At 40.1% G+C, this 21,757-nt stretch overlaps 1 protein-coding gene across 11 annotated transcripts in view; it reads right to left on the bottom strand.

Moving 5' to 3' along the window:
* Positions 1-21,757, bottom strand: part of ITSN2 (intersectin 2) — a 171,205-nt gene that overhangs the window by 19,693 nt on the left and 129,755 nt on the right. For 2 of the 11 annotated variants that reach the window (XM_035273056.3, XM_035273057.3), the window contains one exon: positions 16,818-20,092. The exons of 8 other annotated variants lie outside the window; for them this stretch is intronic. In XM_035273056.3, coding sequence (XP_035128947.1) covers positions 20,091-20,092 — 2 coding nt within the window. In that variant the 3' untranslated portion in view covers positions 16,818-20,090. Of the gene's footprint in view, positions 1-16,817; positions 20,704-21,757 lie in introns of those variants that run through there. One more of the 11 variants, XM_035273055.3, reaches the window with a different exon arrangement.

Here is a 21,757-nt window from a genome sequence, read left to right as displayed (position 1 = left end):
CAAGTGATTCTTCTGCCTCAGCCTCCTAAGTAGCTGGGACTATAGGTGCGTGCCACCAAGCGTGGCAAATTTTTGTATTTCTAGTAGAGATGGGGTTTCACCATATTGGCCAGGCTTGGTGGCCAGGATCCGCCTGCCTCAACCTCCCAAAGTGCTGATATTACAAGTGTGAGCCACTGTGCCCAGCAATAACTATTCTCAAATAAACCTGTTTCTTTTAGAGTCTCTCTCTTATTTAGATTGACAGCATGTAGGTAACCAGTAAGCTACAACATGAGGCGGTAAGTGGCTTGTGTCAGAAAACCGGGAAAGAGATGAAGTAGGGAAGGCCTTTTGTAGCTGAGGGACCCAGGAAGGGCAGCAGAGAGGAGGTGCACCCCTGCACCTGCCAGGACACTCACCTTCCATCGAGCAGGGCCTGTTGCTCTCTCTAATTTCCTTTGCATTTTTATGTATTTTGTACAGATTTGGGCTTACAGACAGTTCTAAAGAAGACGGCTACTCTATATTCTACAGATGTTGTCAACGGCTTTAAAGAAATTACTCCCACAGAGGACAAAAAAAAATGAATAAGGCCGGTTATGCTTGGTGTTTCTAAAAGGAAATCATAGACTGGATGTGGTGCCTTTAATTCCAGCACTGTAGGAGGCTGAGGCAGGAGGATCACTTGTGCCTCGGGGTTCAAGACCAGCCTAGGCAACAAAGTGAGACTCCCATCTCTACCAAACTAAAAAAAAAACATTAGCCAGGCATGGTGGCATGTGCCGGTAGTCCCATTTACTGGGGAGGCTAAGGCTGGGAGGACTGCTTGAGTCTGAGAATTCCAGGCTGCAGTGAGCTCTAACTGCACCACTGTACTCCAGCCTAGATAACAGAGACCCTGGCTCAAAAAAAAGGGAAAGAAAGGAACTGGGGAAAGGAAGGAAAAGTGAAGGGAAGGGGAAAGGGGGGAAGGGAAAGGGAGGAAGGGGAAAGGGAAGAAGGAAAGGGAGAAGGGAGGAAGGGGAGGAGGGAGGGAGGAAAAGGAGGGAGGGAGGGAGGGAAAGAGGAAAGAAAAAAGAAGAAAGAAAGAAAGAAAAAGAAATCATAATGCCACTGTCATGTTCAAAACTGTTAAGCTTTTAGGGAGATAGTAGTTTATTATCTTTTGCCAGGGGGAACTGCAGAGAGTGTTGAAAAACCACTGAGGCTAATCCAAACGTCTGCTTGATGAGGCTGTTGTGGAGCAAAGAGGAGAGGCTTGGAGGCCAGATACCTGGCAAAATGGAACTCCTCCTGATATGATCCAGTGGTGCTGCTCAGTGTGGCCAGGTGACTGATGGAGGGACAAGGTTGCCCCACCTCTCCTACCAGTGTCTTACAAAGTTCATGTTCTGCTTTCAGGACTTCTGCCACAGCCACATTCCATCTCTCTTATTATTTACTTGATATTTTTCTCTATACGTACTCTCATTATGTTTCTTCTAATAGTCATTAAAGTAAATACCTAATCATTCAAATAAAATAGGTCCATTTTGTGTGTCACTGAGTTGTGTACCATGAGGATACAACTGCCACACTTTGGGAAACAATAATTTACATTAAAAACCACAAATATTGGCCCCTCTATCTGGAATAATACCTTGGAATAACAGGAAGAGTCTTAGATATTTTATTGTTTCTAAAGCTGGACTATACATTGCATTAGCTTTAGCAGGATAATATGGGGACACGCCTGGCATGTCATGCCTAGCTGACCTTTAGCATTTCATCATGATGGCTTTTAAACGTTTTTTTTTTTTTTGAGATGCCTGTGTCGCCCAGGCTGGAGTGCATTGGCACAATCTCGGCTCACTACAACCTGTGCCTCCCAGGTTCAAGTGATTTTCCTGCCTCAGCCTCCAAGTAGCTGGGACTACTGGTGCATGCCACCATCCCCAGCTAATTGTTGTACTTCTAGTAGAGACAGGGTTTCGCTGTGTTGGCCAGGCTGGTCTCGAACTCCTGGCCTCAAGTGCTTTGCCCACCTCAGCCTCCCAAAGTGCTGGGATTCAGGCATCAGTCACCTTAAATATTTACCCTCTAAGTTTCCAACCCGACTCCTACCCTCACTTTCGGGGTTCTTACCGCTGATGTCAGGGAAAAAATAGACACGAGGTTCCTCTTCCTCCCCTTCTGTCTGCCCACTTGCCCCTGTGCGTCCTTCCTGAGTCAGGGAAGGATGGGTTCTGTTTCTTTCTAAAGCCACTGCCTGTAATCAGCCTCTCCTCCAGGGCCCTCCCTTTCCTTCATGCTTCTATGTTCACTCTTCGCCATTTCCTTCTTAGCCTATAAACATTGCTAAGTGTCCCTCCTATCCCACTGTTCGAAACCAACCAACAAGCTCCCTTCCTCCAACCCTGCTCCCTCCTCAGCACCCCCTTTCTTTGGTCTCACTGCCAAATGTCATTGGAGGCGTTTATACCCATGGCCAACTCTTGCCAGCTCTCCCTGTCACATCTCCACTCAGGGGATTCTGGTTTCTGCCCCATTGCCCAACACTGCTCTCAGGAAGGTAATGATGACCTTGGCATTGCCAAGTTCAGTGACCCCTTCTGAACTTGCACCCCCCTCTGCCAGCCCACAGTACGGGCACCCTGGATGACAGGCTGCTTTGGAGGCTCGACCCTGCCTCTCTCAGCCCTTGTGCCTCTCCTACGTTTCCTTCTGTCTTCTGCCTCTGCCTGCTGCCCGGTTCTCTGCTCCCCCGAGTCCAGCAAATGCCAGAATAGGCTCCTGACACTCCTGTCCTGTGCGGTCAGGTGAATCCACAGTGCTGCAGACTGTGCATCTCGCTCACAGGGCCCCAATGCACATTCGCCTCTTAGGCAGTGAGAAACTCTGTGCTAAAGAAAAACGTGGTGAGCTCAGAGTTCCCAACATGTATTTGACCACAGAATCCTCTTTTTTGGGGGGAGAGGGGGTAAACTCTTTTTTGCCCTGAGAAAAGTCCTGATGAGCTGAGGAATTCGGGTTTTATGGACAGAATACACCCCTCTTCCACCCTCTAATACCTGCATTGTCAACAGAGTAGCCCTTAGCAACCTGTGATTATGAGCACCCGCTGTGTGGCTGGGCCAGAGGAAGACGTGCTCTAAGTGTCAAATACACACTCAACTGGGAAGCCGATCCCAGAAAAACAGAAATGGGGAATGTTGCATTCATAATCTATTGATTACATACTGAAAAGGTATTTTGGATACACTGAATGAAGAAAAAACATTAATTTCATCAGTTTCTTTTGACTTTTTTAAGGGGACTACTGTAAAATTTTCAGTTACATATGGGGTTGCATGTGGGACTCACACTTGATTTCTATTGAAGAGCTCAAGCCAGCCTTGACATTTTTTGTGTTCCTTCCCTCACAAACGTTCAACAGCTTCCATTATTTGCAGAATGAAGTCCTAATTTGGTGGCATGGGCTCCGGAGTCTCCAGAAGCCAGCCTCAGCCCACCTTTCCTACCTCAGCTTTGACTATGCTGCCCGCCTTTCCTCCCGCCGCCTTGCAGGCTGCACGCGCTTTCCACGGCTCTGCAGTTTTTGCTCCGGTGGTGTCCTCTGTACACCTTGTTCTCCACAAAGAACCATCTTACTCATCCTTCGAGGTGCAGCCCAAGGGACCCTTCTTCGGGAAAACCTTTCCTGTCCCTCTGTCCCACTCGCCCAGACCAGCCTCTCCTTTGTGTTTCCATGGTACTGGTTTATGTCTGCACTTTAACGTTTCACACCATCTAACTTGTCTGTTGCTGATGTGTGTAGTCTGTGGCTCTCACTGCAGATTAGGGACTGTGTCTAACACATTTCTGTAGTAGCAAACAGCACAGCGTTTTGGCCGCCAGCAGTCAGGGAATATTTGTTAGGGGGTAGGATGCTGTGTGGGTCCTAGGCCAGTCTGTGCCCAGTTCCCTTTCTCACCCTTTCCCTGTTCTGCTCTGTGCTGCAAAAAGGCCAACCTGCATACTGTTTATTCTAAGCTTCTGTTTTCATTGGCTTCTGCCTGGGTTTGGCCAATGAGGAAACTGGCAGGAGACTGAAGATTACAGGGTGGAGCAGGAAAAATATTCTCTCACCAGAAGACTGACACTATTAAAAAGTTTTTTGTCTATTAAGTAATGAATGGAAATGCTGGCTTGCATCTTACACAAACATGGAGTACAAGAATTCAGATGAATTAACACAAAAATTGGTCAGGTACAGTGGCTCACACCTGTAATCCCAGCACTTTGGGTGGCTGAGGTGGGCAGATAACTTGAGGTCAGGAGTTTGAGACCAGTCTGACCAACATAATGAAACCCCATCACTACTAAAAATACAAAAATTAGCCAGGTGTGGTGGCGTCTGCCTGTAATCTCAGCTACTTGGGAGGCTGAGGCAGGAGAATCACTTGAGCCTGGGAGGCAGAGGCTGCAGTAAGCTGAGATCATGCCACTGCACTCCAGCCTGGGCGACAGAGTGAAACTCCATCTCAAAAAAAGAAAAAGAAGAAAGAACACAAAAATTGGTCACTAGCTGGTGATACCCTTAGGGTGACTGGCCAAAGGAACTGTGCCACTGGCCTGGAGGGTCACACTCACAACTTTGACTCCATGAGATTCCACAGAAAAACCAAGTCTCACTAAAGATGAGCTCAAAGGAAAAAAAGAAACAACTAGGGGAAAAAATTCATTGTAAATTAGAAAATGATTAGAACCGCAAGAACATATGATTGAACAAAAATACAAATGGAGATGTAGAATATATATGTTTAGGCCAGGCGCAGTGGCTCACGAGGTCAGGAGATTCAGACCAGCCTGGCCAAGATGGTGAAACCTGTCTCTACTAAAAATACAAAAATTATACAGGCCTGGTGGTAGGCACCTGTAATCCCAGCTACTCAGGTGGCTGAGACAGAGGATTGCTTGAACCAGGGAGGTGGAGGATGCAGTGAGCCGAGATTGCACCACTGCACTCTAGCCTGGGTGACAGAGCGAGTCTCCATCTCAAAAAAAAAAAAAAAAAAAAAATATATATATATATATATATATATATACACACACACTCTCTCTCTCTCTCTCTCTCTCTCTCTCTCTCTCTCTCTCCTCTCTCTCCATATGTTTAACATAACTGATGACACATAATGAAGGGCTTAAAGCCATAGGTAGTCTATTAAAACAAGGAATAAGCATAGTTGAAAAAGAATAAAAATGGCAATGGCAAATATTATCATGGAAATGATATATTAATAGACTAAATAACAGATTAAACACACCCTAGGAATTAGTAAACCTGAAAACAGATCTAAAGAATTACTTGGAATGCAGCACAGAAAGAAACAGAGATGGAAGGCCAGGCATGTGGTGGCTTATGCCTGTAATCCAAGCACTTTGGGAGGCCGAGGTGGGTGGATCACCTGGGGTCAGGAGTTTGAGACCAGCCTGGCCAACAGGGTGAAACCCTGTCTCTACTAAAAACACAAAAAAATTAGCTGGGCATGGTGGCGGGTGCCTGTAATCCCAGCTACTCCAGAGGCTGAGGCAGGAGAATCACTTGAGCCTGGGAGGTAGAAGCTGCATTGAGCCGAGATTGTGCCATTGCACTCCAGCCTGGGCGACAGAGCGAGACTCGGTCTAAAGAAAAAAAAAAAAATGGAGATGGAAAACATGAAATGGAGCCTAAGAGACACAGAGGACAGAATGACATACATCTGACAGTAGTCTAGGAGGAGGGAATGGAAAGAACTGAGAGAGGTAATACTAAATTATAATGTCTGAGACTTTTCTAGAATTGATGAATGCCCCAAGTTCAGAACAATGGCTTCTGATTAGGAAAAAAATAAAAACAAATCCATACCAAAACACCAAGGAGGGCGAAAAATTATTAAACAGAAAGAAAAACCAGAATAACCACATGAAGAGCAATTAGACACTCTGCACATAACTCAACACACAACACAGAGAAAAATAACTGTCCAGCCAGAAATCTAATTATACTACCATTCACAGATGACAGAGAAATAAAGACATTTTGATACAAAGTCTGAGAGCATTTACCGCTAGTAGACATGAATGGAGAAACTGTTAAAAGATGTATTTCAGGAAGAAGAAAATTAAATAAGAAGGAAAAAAAACAGATATAAGAAGTGGTGAACCAAAATACTAGTAAATGTGTAAAAAATCAAAATAATCATTGACTGTACAAAACGATAATAATGAGTAAGCTGGTAGGTATAATACAAGGTGAAGTTAAAACACAGAAATGGAGTACCATGAAAGACAGAAGAGTATCATTAGAGATAAATCATCCTTCTTGCATTGATCAGGAGAAGGTAGAGATACTGATCAAAGGCAAGCATGTATGTTACAACAGAAAGGTAACCACTCAAAGAACAGACATAGAATACATAATTTCCCAACCAGCAGAGGGCAATGAAAGAAACAAAGAAACTTGATCAATGGGACAGAAGCCCCTACATAAGCAGAACAAAAAGCAGCAAAGAAAATGCCTGGTAAATAGAAAATACATTAAAAAAAAGAGATACAAATAAAAGTATCAAATTGTTTTAATCAATGTAAATGGCTTAAATCTGTCAGTGAAAAGAAAGGCTCTGGATTAAAAAATCAGGTCATAGAAACCTTAGAAGTAGCGGGCTAGAAAAAGTTACCCAAATAAAAATTCTAAAAGCAACTGGGGAGGTTTTATTAGAACAGACAAGTTAGGCTTTAAGACCATCCTGGCTAACATGGCAAAACCTCATCTCTACTAAAAATACAAAAATTAGCTGGGTGTGGCAGTGGGCGCCTGAATCCTAGCTCTTCAGGAGGCTGAGGTACGAGAATTGCTTGAACCCAAGAGGTGGAGGTCGTAGTGAGCCAAGATGGTGCCATTGCACTCCAGCCTCGGTGACAGAGTGAGACTGTGTCTCAACAACAACAAAAAGAACCCGTAGAACCAATTTCGAGAAATACAAAGGAATCTGCATCACTGTAGAAAAATGTTTACTAAATGTAGCCAGAAAACTATACTTTTAACATTATTTTCAGAAATTTCACTTTAAAGAAAAGGAACTTCTGAATCTCCCCGGGTAGCCTCCTCTCTTATTTTACTCGACCTGTCACTAGGTCTGTGATTGCTGATTACTCTGTCCTCGTGAAATCCTTTTTTACTTGTCTTCCAGGTCACTGCCTCTGCTCTCCTCATATCCTGCCACCTCACTGATCTGCCCTTCCACACTCCTTTGCTTACTCCTCCTCAACTCTCCAGACTTCTAATGTTGCAGGGCCCTAAGGTTCAGCCCGTGAACTCTCCTCTACATCCTCAGAGTCTTGGTGGCCTAGTTGACTCTCATGGCTTATTCACGTACTGATAGACGCCCACATTTGCACTCCAGCCTGAACATCTTTTCTGAAAGTCTTCACGTGTTCTACTGCATACTCAGTATCCCCCTGCAGATGTCTAAAAGGCACATCAAAGTAACATCAATAACCAAATTCCTAAGCATCTCCCAACCTGCTCCTCCTCTATGATTTTCCACCTTAGTGGATGCCAGTATCATCTCTCCAGTTGCTCAGGCCACCTGATACTTCACACTTCACATTCAATCCACCTGTAGGCTCCATCTTTATGATACATCCAGATCACTTCTCACACGTCCCCTACTGCCGTCCTGACCCTAGTCATCATCATCTTGTGCTTGGATTACTGAACTAGCTTCCTGATGGATCTCCTGGCTTCTGATCCCTTCCCCCTCTTTAATCTGGCAAGCCAAAGTGATACTGTTAAAACACATCAGATCATGTCACTCCTTTAATTAAAACCCTCCAATGGGTTCTTCTCACTCCAAGCAAAAGCCAAGTTCTTATAAATAGCCCACAAGAACGTAAACAATCTCCCTCATTTCCTAGGTCACACTCAGACCCTCACTTCCTCCTCTCTCCTGCCCTCCCACCTCGCAGGCCTCTGCACTATTCCTCAGGCACCACTGGCTGCTCCTGCTTCAGGGATTTTGCGTGTGATCTTCAGGAAGATCATTCAGGGATCCCTCTGCCCAGAATGATCTTCCAGGTATCCACATGGCTCCCTCCAGATATCCTCACACCCCTCTAGTTTCTGCCCCTGGTCACCATCTCAGAGAGGCTTTATCTGGGTGTTTTATTTTGTTCAAAATAAAATGCCCCTGGATCCACCTCCCTGCAGAACTCCCATTCCCCTTCCCTGCTTTATTTTTCTAGGACGCTACACACTTCACTTACTCATTTTGTTCATTTTTTGTTTTAGCCTACTCAAACTCCAGCTCCAAGATGGCAAAAGTTTTCATTTGTTTTATAATTGGCCACATCCCCAGTGCCTAACACACAGGAGGGCTTCAATAACCATTTATGGGAGTGTGATATGAAAATAAACTCTGAGCTTCAGGAGACAGTACAGCAGTGTTAACTATAGGCAGTCGGAGAAACTGATGAAAACTTCCTGGTAGGTCCTTTCTGGTAAACAGGAAGAGTGGGCAAAGAAAGATGAGAGATCATGGCTACTATCAGGTTGATGTTCCCAGAGGAAGAATTAGTAGTGGGCTGGGCCACAAGACCCACCCCCACGCTGTGGGAGGATGTGGAGACTGAGAGACAAGTTATGAATCACAGGTGTGTCTCACCATAGCTGGGAGCCACTGTTCCAAGTTACAGTGCAAGCAAGAATAAGACAAAAACAAGAGACGCCGAGGAAAGGAGAGGGGAAAAATCTGGGCAGATTCCAGGAGGTAAGGAACAAAAGACAATCTGTAATGACAAACACAGAGAATGCTTGTTGAGATTATGTCACAAGTCCCAGAGAAGTCCTTGCCCATTGGGAGGAGAGCAGCACCAGTGAACAATGCTATTCTGTGTGCCCGATTATGCAGCAAGAGTACCACATAACGGTTTCCAGTTATACTGTAGTTAAGCTCAGTGAAAAGATGAGATTTTAACAGTAAATCTAGATGAATAAACTGCATTTTCTGAAGGCTGCCTTTTTATTGAAGTTTTATCAGGACACTAGAAAATTACTAGGTATTTTATTTTGTAAAAGAATAGCTTTTCATCCACTTGGCAAATATTTATCGAGTACCAGGTAGCATGCTTCCACCACAAAGACATTTGTTTTTACTTTTGGAAATTTCAACAATTATTGGACAAATTTTTAAATTCCTGTATTTTTGACACCTGTCAAGTTCTACTCCATTAGGAGCTGTGTTGCTCATGTAAGCACAAAAAGGAAAGAAGTTTAAATCATACTCTTTTTTTTTTTTTTGAGATGGAGTTTTGCTCTTGTTGCCCAGGCTGGAGTGCAATGGCGCAATCTCAGCTCACCTCAGCTCACCACAGCCTCTTGGGTTCAAGTAATTCTCCTGCTTCAGCCTCCTGAGTAACTGGGATTACAGGCATGCACCACCAAGCCTGACTAATTTTGTATTTTTATTAGATACAGGGTTTCTCCATGTTGGTCAGGCTGGTCTCAACCTCCCGACCCCAGCGATCCACCTGCCTCACCCTCCCAAAGTGCTGGGATTACAGGCATGAGCCACCACACCCTGCTCAAATCATATTCTAATGTTGCAGACCATCGGAAAGCAAACTATTTGGCTATCAGAAAATAGTCATATTCTAGAATTTCCAAAAGCAACTATATTGACAAGTGTAAGCAGATAAAGAAACATTTTAGTGGCGTTACTTTTACTTTTGAATCTACTATAAAAGGTCATAAGCTTAGATAGCAACGACCTCCCAAAGACAGACAAAAGGGCAGACCTTGGCCTCACAGAGTAGTTAGTTCAGGCTAAAATCTGCATTACCTTCTAACCTGCCAGACTTGTACTGTGACTCAACTGAGAAAATTAATGTGAGACGTAGGATACAGAATGTTACAGATATCATGAAATAGTAGTTTCATCATGTTCGAACTTTCAAGTCTAACAATAAAAATAACTGTGCCAATATGTGTATGAGGATTTACAACTGCTGATCAATCCTCTGAATAACTGATGACAACTCAGACCCCTGCTCTATAAGTAAACAGAGACTCTGAAGCTTGGTGGTAAAGTGACTTACCAGAGAAATCAGAGCTACTACACATTAAATCTAGGTATCTTGATTCAAGTCATACTTTGTAATGGCAGACCATTTAAAATGGTGCCTACATTGCAATCACTGGACAGTGCATGTATAAACTGACCAGGACCTATGCTTGCTGAATTCTAAAGGCAAAAAAGGTTTAGGATAAATATTCTGAATGCCAAATAGCCCAAAGCAATGAAAAGGCAAACGAGGCCCTTACTCTCCTTTAACTCTTTTTATGTCTGAGTGACACAACTGTTCCCCTACACACCCTTCTACTCTGTCACACACACAATTAGAACCTTGTATCTAATAGCCAGTTGTATCAGTACACCGATTACTATAGTTCTATCCTTGGGCAATAGGGGTTAAATATGCACATGTATATTTTTTCTTAGTGTTATTGAACAGCTTATTATAACATTAATCTCCCCCAATGGTATATTCATATGACTCATATTTTCCACGTGTTTATGACTACATACATAATTGGAGACTTTGCTCCAAATTGCTGAGTTTAGGACACACAAATTCTATAGCACTGTCTGACTGATTTCAGGTGGCTCATGGGTGACCACTGGTGATACAGGGATCCCAGTGGCAGGTTCTTTGGTACCTTGGAAGGTAACTTGACCAGTCCGGATTCATTTAAAGCAGTTAATTTTCTTCATCCTCTATTTTGCAATTAACTGATGACTGTTCTGCTTTTGTGGGTGGGAATAAAATCTGCTCCCAGTTAACGGAAAGCAGCATATGGGAGTGGCTAAGAGAATGAGTTCTGGAGTCAGATCTGGACTTGAGTTCCAACTCTACTACTTACTCAGGCAACCCAAATGATTAGTTCATCACTTGTACACAGCAAATGTTTACTAAATGTTAGCTGCTATTTCTAGTATCTATTACGGGTGAGACATTAAACTAGGGCTTTACAGCCCCTTAAGCCTCATCACAATGTGGGCATGATTCTCACTCACAGAGCCAGGCTAAGGCTCAGAGGGGTGAGCTGGCTGAGACAGGAAGCAAAGCAATCCTCCCACTATACTTCCCACTACACTCATTTATCATTCTTTCTGAAAGTATAAGTGATTTCTGTCTTTTGGTGAGCATTAAAACATCCCTTTTAAGAACGTCCTTCATAATTCGTTCTTTAAAGCGAAGTTTAAAAAGTGATTGTAAAACTGATTCTAAAAGTTGATACAGAGAGGCAAAAGTCTCAGAACAGCCAACACAAAATTAAAGGAGAAGAATAAAATTGAAGAACTGACACTACCTGACCTCAAGACTTACTATAAAGCTGTAGTAATCAAGGCAGTGTGGTACTGGCAAAAGAATACACAAATAGATCAATGAAACAGAATAGAGCCTAGAAATAGACCCATATAAATAAAGCAACTGACCTTTGACAAAGGAGCAAAGGCAATACAATGGGGCAAAGATAGTCTTTTCAACAAATGATGCTGGAACAACTGGGCATCCAAATGCCAAAAAAAGAAACATTCTTTAAAATGAAATGTAGACACAGGACTCTACTCTTCATACAAATTAACTCAAAATGCATCCCAAACCTAAATTTGAAACACAAAACTATAAAGCTCCTAGAAAATAACAAAAGAGAAAATCCAGATGACCATGGGTTTAGTGATGACTCTCTAGGTATGACACCAAAGACACAGTCCATGAAAGAAACAGTTGGTAAGCTGGACTTCATTAAATGTAAAAACTTTCGTTCTGTAAAGATGTGGTCAAGAGAATGAGAAGACAAGGCACTGACTGAAAAAAAATTTGCTAAAGACATATCTGATAAGAACTATTATTCAAAATATGGAAAGAACTCTTAAAACTCAACAAGAAAATGAATAAAAAATGGGCCAAAGGCCGGGCACGGTGGCTCATGCCTGTAATCCTACCACTTTGGGAGGCCAAGCTGGGTGGATCACCTGAGGTCAGGAGTTCGAGACCAGCCTGACCAATACAGAGAAACCCCGTCTCTACTAAAAATGCAAAATTAGCCAGGCGTGGTGGCACATGCCTGTAATCCCGGCTACTCAGGAGGCTGAGGCAAGAGAATTACTTGAACTTGGAAGGCGGAGGTTGTGGTGAGCCGATATATCGTGCCATTAGACTGGGCAACAAGAGGGAAACTCCACCTCAAAAAAAAAAAAAAAAAGGGCCAAAGACCTTAACAGATGCCTCATGGAAAAAGATATGTAGATGGCAAATAAGCACATAAAAAGATGCTCTACATCATATGTCACTGGGGAAACACAAATTAAAACAACAATGAGATACCACGACACACCTGTTAGAATGGCCAGAATCTATAATACTGACGCCACCAAAGGCTGGCAAGGATGAGGAACAACAGGAACTTTCATTCATTGCTGGCAGCAATGCAAAATGGTACAGTACTTTGGAAGACAGTTTATCATTTATAAAACTAAACATACTCTTAAACCATATGATCCAGCAGCAATCACATGCCTTGGTATTGACCCAAAGAAAACAAAAACGTAGGTCCACACAAAATCCTGCATACAGATATTCATAGCAGCTTCATTCAGAACTGCCAGAACTTGGAGGGAATCACAATATCTTTCAGTGAGTGGATAAACTGTGGTACACCCAGACAATGGAATCTTATTTAGCACTAAAAATAAAGGATCAAGTCACGAAGAGATATGGAGGACACTTACATACCTGTTATTAAGTGAAAGAAGCCAATCTGAAGGCTATGTGCTGTTTGATTCCAATCATATGATATTCTGAGAAGAGCAAAACTATGGAGACAGTAAAAAGATCAGTGGTTGCCAGGAGATGGAGGGAGGGAGAGCCAAACAGGTAGAGCACAGAGGATTTTTAAGGTAGTAAAAATACTCTGTATGATACTATGATGGGAGCTACATGTCATTACACACGAGTCCAATCCCACAGAATGCACAGCACCAAGACTGAACCCTAATGTAAACTACAGACTTTGATAATGACATGATGCAGGTGCATCAATTATAACAAATGTACTGCTCTGGTGGGGGTGTTAGTGAGGGAGGCTATGCATGTGTCAGGGTGGGGGACATATGGGATGTCTCTGTGCCTTCCTCTCAATTTTGCTGTGAACCTAAAACTACTCTTAAAAAAGTAGTTTAAAAGTCTTTAATAAAAAAGTCATTATGAAGACAATTTTTAAATGGGCAAAGGATCTGAATAGACATATCTCCAAAGAAAGTATACAAATGGCTAACAAGCACATGAAAAGATGCCCAATATCATTAGTCCTCATGGAAATGTGAATCAAAACCAAATGAGATGCCACTTTACACCCATAGGACGGCTATTATAAAAGCCAGATAATAACAAGTGCTGGTGAGGATGTGGAGTAACAGAAAGCCCTATACACTGCTGGTGGAAAGAGAAAATGGTGCAGCCAGTGAGGCAATTCCTTAACAAATTAAACATAGATTTACCATTTGACCTGGGAATTCTACTCCTAGATATATATCCAAAAGAAATACGGACATATGTTCACACAAAAACTTGTATACAAATGTTCACAGCAGCATTATTCACAATAGCCAAACAGTTGAAACCACCAGATGTCCATTAACTAGTGAATGGATAAACAAAACATGGTATAGCTATACAATGGGATATTAATTTGGCCATAAAAAGGAATGATGTACAGATACATGCTACAATATGTACGAACCTTGAAAACATCATGTTAAGTGAAATAAGCCAATCATAAAATGCCACACATTTTATGATTCCATACATACGAAATGTTCAGAATAGACAAACATGGAGACAGAAAGTAGATTTGTGCCTGCTTAGGGATGGAGGCTGGAGGGGGGCTTAGGGAAATGGGGGTGATAGCTAAACTGTACAGAGTTTGATTTTGAGGTGATAAAAATCCTTTATAAGTGATTGTGGAAATGGTTGGACAACTTCATGAATATACTACAAACCACCAACTGCATGGTAAGTGAATTATATCTCAGTGAAGCTGTTACCAAAAAAAGTAATTACATTCAGCTTTATCCTTCTGGATACTATTGTCATAGAATCTTGCCCTTGTTTATTACGTTCAGTCTTTGACTCCTTGACTCTTCTCTGTGTGTCCTTTTTACATAGAGAAAACCCTGTGCAATCTTTATTTTTCCTGTTTTTTTTTTTTGTTTTGTTTTGTTTTTTGACAGAGGGTATTGTTCTGTCACTCAGGCTGGAGTGCAGTGGTGTGATCTCAGCTCACTGCAGCCTTGATCTCCTGGGCTCAATTGACCTGCCTGCCTCAGCTTCCTGAATAGCTGGGACCACAGGAGTGCAGCAGCACCATTCCCAGCTAATTTTATTATTATTATTATTATTTTGTAGAGACAGGTTTCACTATGTTGCTCAGGGTGGTCTCAAACTCCTAGGCTCAGGTAATCACCCACCTTGGACTCTCTAAGTGTTGCAATTACAGGCATGAGCCATCATCCTGTTTTCTCTCTTTTTTTTTTTGAGATGGAGTTTCGCTCTTGTTACCCAGGCTGGAGTACAATGGTGTGATCTCGGCTCACCGCAACCTCCGCCTCCTGGGTTCAGGCAATTCTCCTGCCTCAACCTCCTGAGTAGCTGGGATTACAGGAACATGCCACCATGCCCAGCTAATTTTTTGTATTTTTAGTAGAGATGGGGTTTCACCATGTTGACCAGGATGGTCTTGATCTCTTGACCTCGTGATCCACCCACCTTGGCCTCCCAAAGTGCTGGGATTACAGGCGTGAGCCACCGCACCCGGCCCACATCCTGTTTTCTTTTCACTGGTATGAGTAAACATTGTACTGCCAAAGTCTGTTATTATGGGTTGGTGGTAATATCAGCACACAGGGGTTAACAGTGTGGACTTGGGAGGCACCTCTACCACTTACGAGCGTGTAACCTTGGACAAGTTATGTTTTAATTTCTGTATCTTAAAAAAAAAATGAAGAGGTAATACATTCAAGGACCTGAGAAAAGTATCTAGACTAAGAAGTCCTCAAAAAGAGCACTTTTCCTCTTCACTGGTGACAGAGATGGTTACAGATCCAGAATTTCATTATTTTCTAAAAATCGTGAAAATGGCACAACAACCTCTTTATTCTCATAACCTCTCTGTTCCCTGTCTTTATGAGTTCCTTTCACTATCCAACCCTTAACTGTGGATCTTCTAAGAGGTATGACCTTCTTCCCAAGTAATCTCAGCTACTTTCACTGGTTCAACACCTACCAGTATGTATGTCATTCCACCAAGTGGTGTATATCTGATGTTGTATATCTTGATTTTTTTCTATTTGGACATCCCATAGGTGCTCCAAACTCATCTTCCCCCAACTCTAACTCTTCACTGCAGTTGGTAGCACCATTATTCCACCTTCTCCCTCAAGACACAAACTTGGAAATAACTGACTTTTCCACCTACACTCATATTCCATCTATCTCCAATTCCTGCCATTTCCCCCTCAGAACTCCGTTTCGTCATTTTTCTCTCCACCTTGGCTTCATATCAGAATCATGTGGGAGGCTCTGAAAGATCCCCATGATCAGGCCAAACTTCAATCTATTTAAATTAGGACCCAGGCACTTAGAGATTTTTTAAGTTTCCCAACGGATTCTAACATACAGCTGAGCTAGAGAATTTCTGATTTAGCCCTTGACCTGCCTCTCAAGCCTCAACTTTCACAGTTCCTGGCTCTGTATTTCCACTCTAACAATACTTAAATTCTTATAATTACACCTCCTACCATACTGTTTCTTATCTTTATCATACACTCCACCATCCTACCCACAGAATCTGGCTTATTCCTACTTATTTTACGGACCTGGCATTTGCTTCCTCCAGGAAGCCTTATCTCGTTCACCATATACGGTTGAATTTGGTATTCCTTCTCTGCAGTCTTTCAGTGCCTGGTAAATATCTATCACTGTGCTGAATATGCTGTTTTATAATTATCTGCATATGGGCCTGATCTCCTCAAAGACCTATGTACCACCTAAGACTATGGCCACCTGACACTCAGCTTTGTATCCCAGCACCTGCTTGGCCTTATGTAAACACTTAAGACATGTTAGTTGAATAACTTTATGGAGATAAGGAAAGGCTTTTTGGAAAGAGGTTGTTTGTGTTAAATGTTGACGCATTTAGATCCATATCTTTCTTTCAACCCAAGGGCTTATACAACCACCAATATGATTAACTTGAACACTCTGCTCTGACACCTCCAAGCATTCACTGCTGTTTCTTTTACATAAACTCTTATTTTGTACTAAAAGTCTTACTCTACATTTGCAATAAGTATTAATTTGTAAGTTCCAATAAAAAATTAAAAAAAAAAAAAAAAGTAAAAAAAAAAAAAAAAAATTTGTAAGTTCCATCCAATCTTTTTAGAAAAAAGATGCAGTAAAAGTTATAAAAACATGATAGTCTATTATTACTCTACATTATGTTTTCCTTACTTTTGTGAGCAACACCATATTAAAATCAAAATTTATTTCACTTTTGAGATACATATGATTATCTCCAATTATATTATCTTCATCTTAACCACTTAAACATTTCTTTTGCCCTCTATGATATAAAACAATTGGCTGGCCTATACTCATGAGACTACATTAAGGAAAAAGAGACATTCCAAAGACATTTAATCATGACTAAATATAAACACTTAAAAATAAGTTTTAAAAGTATGTTTCAAAAGAAATACACAGTACAACTAATATAGTTTGTGTTCTTTTAATAAACACACTTGCATAGTTATATTACAATTTTGTAAAAATAAAAAACAGATTATCTCATGCCAAGCGTGCCCAGCATTTGCACAATCTCAATACCTTTAATACTATAGTTTTCAAGACACACAAAATGAAATTTTAAGGCAAAAACAGCACTTTGCAACAATTTAATAATTTATTACATTACAGTAGCATCATAGCAGCATTCAATAATGCCACTTTAGGCAAAAGTCTTTCAGTATTTCCATTACAGATTCTGTTTACAAGGATTCATAAATTGGTAAAAGTCATTCTAAGAAAACTTGGCAAATAAAGCTTTTGACTGGAATTGGCATTTCTTTCTCTACTTTTCCTTCTCCCAGTTTCTTTCCTCTTTTAAACTACAGTATTCATATTTTAAAATGTTTTATTTCAAAACATTAAAATAGCAGTTACATTTTTAATAGCTGTATTACTTTAAAATGACTCTTGAAGATTAAGTCTTAGAGAAACTATATTATGGATAGGGCTGATTTACATTTTCAAATTTTCTAAAAATCAGCATTCGTTTTAGAACTGACTTTTTTCATTTTTGGAAAACCTAAAAGGTTTCATCAAATAATTTAAAATTGATTATCATATATTGCAATCTTTAAATAAACAGGTGTTTTGATTATTTACCTCCTCAGAAATTCAAATCTATTCAGTCGAACTCACATTTTAAAATTCTATGTTACTGATGAACTCTAACCTAATGTTGCCTTCTAAGCAAATTGAAAGCTGCCTTATACTGAATGAGGAAGAGAACAAATACTTGGCTGCATGAGGTATTGCAAAAGACTGCATGCACTTTTAAGTAAGACTTACGTTATTATGTCATATGATTTCCATTCTTTTTAGCTTTTTCTTAAATATATGACAAAATACCTATACAAAGAGTGGTATTTCAGTTAATATAGTAAATTTGTTTTCCAGACTGACATTCAGCTTAAATATGCCAGTATGTGATTTAATCCATAGGATAACTGATGAACATATTATTTTCATATTGGTTACAGATGCTAAATGCTATCTGAAGGTCATTCCTCGTAATTTATATTTACCAGTGTAAAAGTGAAGTGATTTGAACTATAAAAATACCTTGAAATAATTCATCAATGTATTAGATAAACTCAGTTTCAGAATTACAAAGAAAAAATGTCAGACTAAATAATGTGGCTAATTAATAGTGGTATGATTTCTAGCCCGAGGGTTTAAAAGTGAATTTAAAGTAAGTCTTTAAACTGAACTTAAAGAATGCAAAAGCAACAAGTTCAGAAAATAAAAGGCAAGAACAGGTAATTCATACAATTTGGAAGAGTCAGTTGAATTCACAAGAACCCAATCTTTGTACTCAGTGAACGCAGGCAAATCTGTTACTCCATCTGTAAAAGGATATTATTGCTTTCCTATTCTTGTCATATTTACAAAAGTATCATGAGGATGCCAAATGCTAAAAATGGAAGTGGTCTATTAACAGAAATTGCCACCCTAGGGAGCACACATATATATCTCCCAACGTCCTAATAACGCGACATATTTCGGAACACAGACATTAGAACTGTGAAGTTAGACATGAAGTTTTAACTTAACTGTTGATTCTTTTTCAAGCATCATAAAGTTCTGATTTAGGCAATGTATGACTGAAATAATGAATTCATAATGTATAGGCACATTAACATAAATATTGCACAAAATATGCCTCTAACTGAAACTGAGAGGTATAAAAATGTATTTCACTCTTCATAAATAACTTTGTGAGGAAATATGGCTCTGTGATTGTATATACACTTTTCCTGATACTGTGACATTCACAAACAGTAGATTGCACTGCAGTCTGTAAACATTTTAAGTTGCATAAACTTCTCCTTGATTTTCAAATATAGTAAAATACTGTCTACTAAAACTCCTTTTTGTTTCTAAGTACTCACATATATTAGTTTATAATAATTTTTGTCATTATTTTAAAAAGTGCTCTCCATTCAAGGAAAAGAAGTAAATTCCTAAGTTAAAGTAGCCAATGTGGTTGAAGAATACATATTAGCCAGAGAAGTCTGGATGGTAAAATCAATCTCCTGGCCTCAAAGAAGCTCCATGAACACAGAGAAATGCCAGATGTCACACATCTTTCCTTTATTAGAATTCATTCTTGACTAGTCTGCATGTCTGTTTCAGGAACATTTAAACTCTTAAAGGACTTCTTACTATCTTTACTAAATACATTACGAAGAATGCCAACCAGTGCCCTTTTGTATACTGGGACATGTAGTCACCTGATTAAAACAGGTAGCAATGAACTCAAAATGTATTATAGATATAAATGCTCTAAGGTAGGAAAGGTTTTTCACATCTCAGTCAATGACAGGAGCCTTTCATTCCTCAAAAATAATCCCTTTTTAGGTCATCAAAAAAGTATACAAACGCTGCAGCACATGATGCAATATCTTCATTAGCCCAGAGCACATAAAGATCCTTAGGGAACTACCATAGCACAGCGCTCATTCTTGGCACCGGAACAAATGAAACACTATTCTGCACATACCTGCCAGAGCAGGCCACTTTCCTCTTCTATTGAGATTTTAAAAGCTCCCCCAAAATGTTATTGCTCCCATCCCAAATACACAGAAAACAGGGCATGGCTGTCTCCAGTTCTTGGCCTTTAAACAAATCTAAATGTCAGTATCCATGGTGGCATGTTACAAAGTAACAAACAGTGGGCACTAAAGGGCAAACCACATATTGAGCTAATTAAGAGCTCACTGTGATTAGGATCAGATCAAACATAATAGCAGAACAAAAGCAAATTTTATCTGAATTCTGTAATGAATATACATGTTGCAATAATATTAAAAAAGCAAGGCAGCCTATTCCAAACCAGTAAGAATAGTTTGTGCAAATAGTGGGTCTTTGTGTGTTTGAACTCCCACCATGTAAGGGCAAACTCAATATGCATGCTAATGACCTACAATTATCAAATTAAAAAGAAGAAAAATGCTAAAGATGCCAGAGTGAACAGCAGGGAAAGCCACACAAAGACCCACTATCCTTTAACTTTTTACAAATAAATTTAAACTATAAATTAGAAACACAAAGAAATAATACAAGTGGCTCTAACATTCAAACGAAGTAAACGAATTGTGTAGGAGATATTTGATCAGGGCTGCCTGCCCTGCCTCCACGCTAGAGTGAAACTTGGATAGTGGGTCTCTGGGGTGCTTTCACAACTGGAAGACAACATTGGGTCCTAAAAAAAGAAAATGAGGAATAAAATGAACATAATGCAAATTAGATGGGTGAGATAAAATCTGACTAGTAACAACATGCAACATCAACTAAACAAATTTGAACTATTAAAATTATCTTTTAAAAAGTTCTAATTCATAATAGAATAAAAAATAATACTTATAAAGGCCAAAGAAACACAAGTGTTAATCTATAATTTAACCAGCTTTCATTGACCACTACAAGGACAACAAACAGATGACTCATTTCTAAAAATCTAGGTAGGTTAAACAAAGATCTCAGATCTATTCCTGACTTTAAGGATTAAGCATTTTCTGAACCATATTTAATTAAAATTAATAGGTTTATATAAACAATGTGAATGAACTTCATTGCTACCAACAGAGTTAACATTACTCTCTTCATCTTCTTTGAAAAAGCAATTATGTCTCTTCAATTTCTGATAAATAATTACATCAAGTAAACAAAATCGGTACTTCTCACTTTCCTAGATAATTTAAACAGTTGTTTTATAGAAACAGTTGACCGTCTCAGAGGAATCTCTTTGGGAATTATCCTTAGAATTACAGAATTGAGAGCCCTTCTATTCCAGGATGGATGACAAGCATTTAGCTGTTCATTTAGGAGAAACAATAAAGTATTCAGTTTTTAGATCTGATCCAACGAAAAAAAAAAACCCACATACATCAGCCAAAAACAAGGGAATAGGTAGGTTACTGGTAATAAGCTTATAACAAAGAGAAATCTGAAACTACTTTTATTTTTAAATAACCTCTTGAACATTTTGTTTTCCCAGTTCTCGTCCCCAGCTCTCTTGATGTAAAACAATCAAGAAAATATTTAGTTCCTGTTTGCATCCCCAACATTTGCCATTCTAGCAAACCATTAGTACTTCATGTACCAGCTCATATATCCTGTTATATCTTTCACAACATGCCTTCTTTCCCCACAAAGATTTAGGGGGTCTTTTTCCAAAACATATTTGTATAAATATTCATTACAGCGATTGTTGTATTTATCTGAATGTTGTTCCCCATTAACCTCTAAGGCTACTTCAGAGAATGGATTGTCTTTTCTTGTTTGTATTCCCAGTACTCCTAGTCAGTACAGAGTAGACACTCAAATAATACCAAATGATGAATTTCTTAACTGAACAGTGGGAAGAATGTTAACATAAAATCCAAAAACCATATAAAACAGTAAAATCTGCACATAGGAGCTATAAAATCATTGTGTAGGTCAATAATAACCAAAAGACAATTATTCCTTTTCTTCTTATTTTAATGTTTCAATATTTCCTTGTTTGTTTTGAGATAGGGTATCACTCTGTTACCCAGGCTGGAGTACAGTGGCATGACCACAGCTCACTGCAGCCTTGCACCTCAGCCTCCCAGGCTACTGGGACTATAAGCATGTGCCACCACTCTCAGCTAATTTTTAAAAATTTTTCTGTAGAGATAAGGTCTCCCTATATTGACAACCAAATGTCTCCCTGCCTTGGCCTCCCAAAGTGTTGAGATTACAGGTGTGAGCCACTGTGCCCAGTCCTGCTATTTCCATGTTTTATTTCAGGGAGGGCTTGCATTACAATTGGTTGTCTTCTATAGGTGTGCTGTTTAATACAGTAGCCACAGGCCACAAGTGGCTATTTAGCTTAACATTGAAG

Source organism: Callithrix jacchus, chromosome 14 (assembly GCF_049354715.1).
Source record: "Callithrix jacchus isolate 240 chromosome 14, calJac240_pri, whole genome shotgun sequence".
Taxonomy (NCBI): Eukaryota; Metazoa; Chordata; class Mammalia; order Primates; family Cebidae; genus Callithrix; species Callithrix jacchus.
Note: the sequence above shows the minus strand (reverse complement) of the source record. Positions and strands in the feature narration are given on the sequence as shown.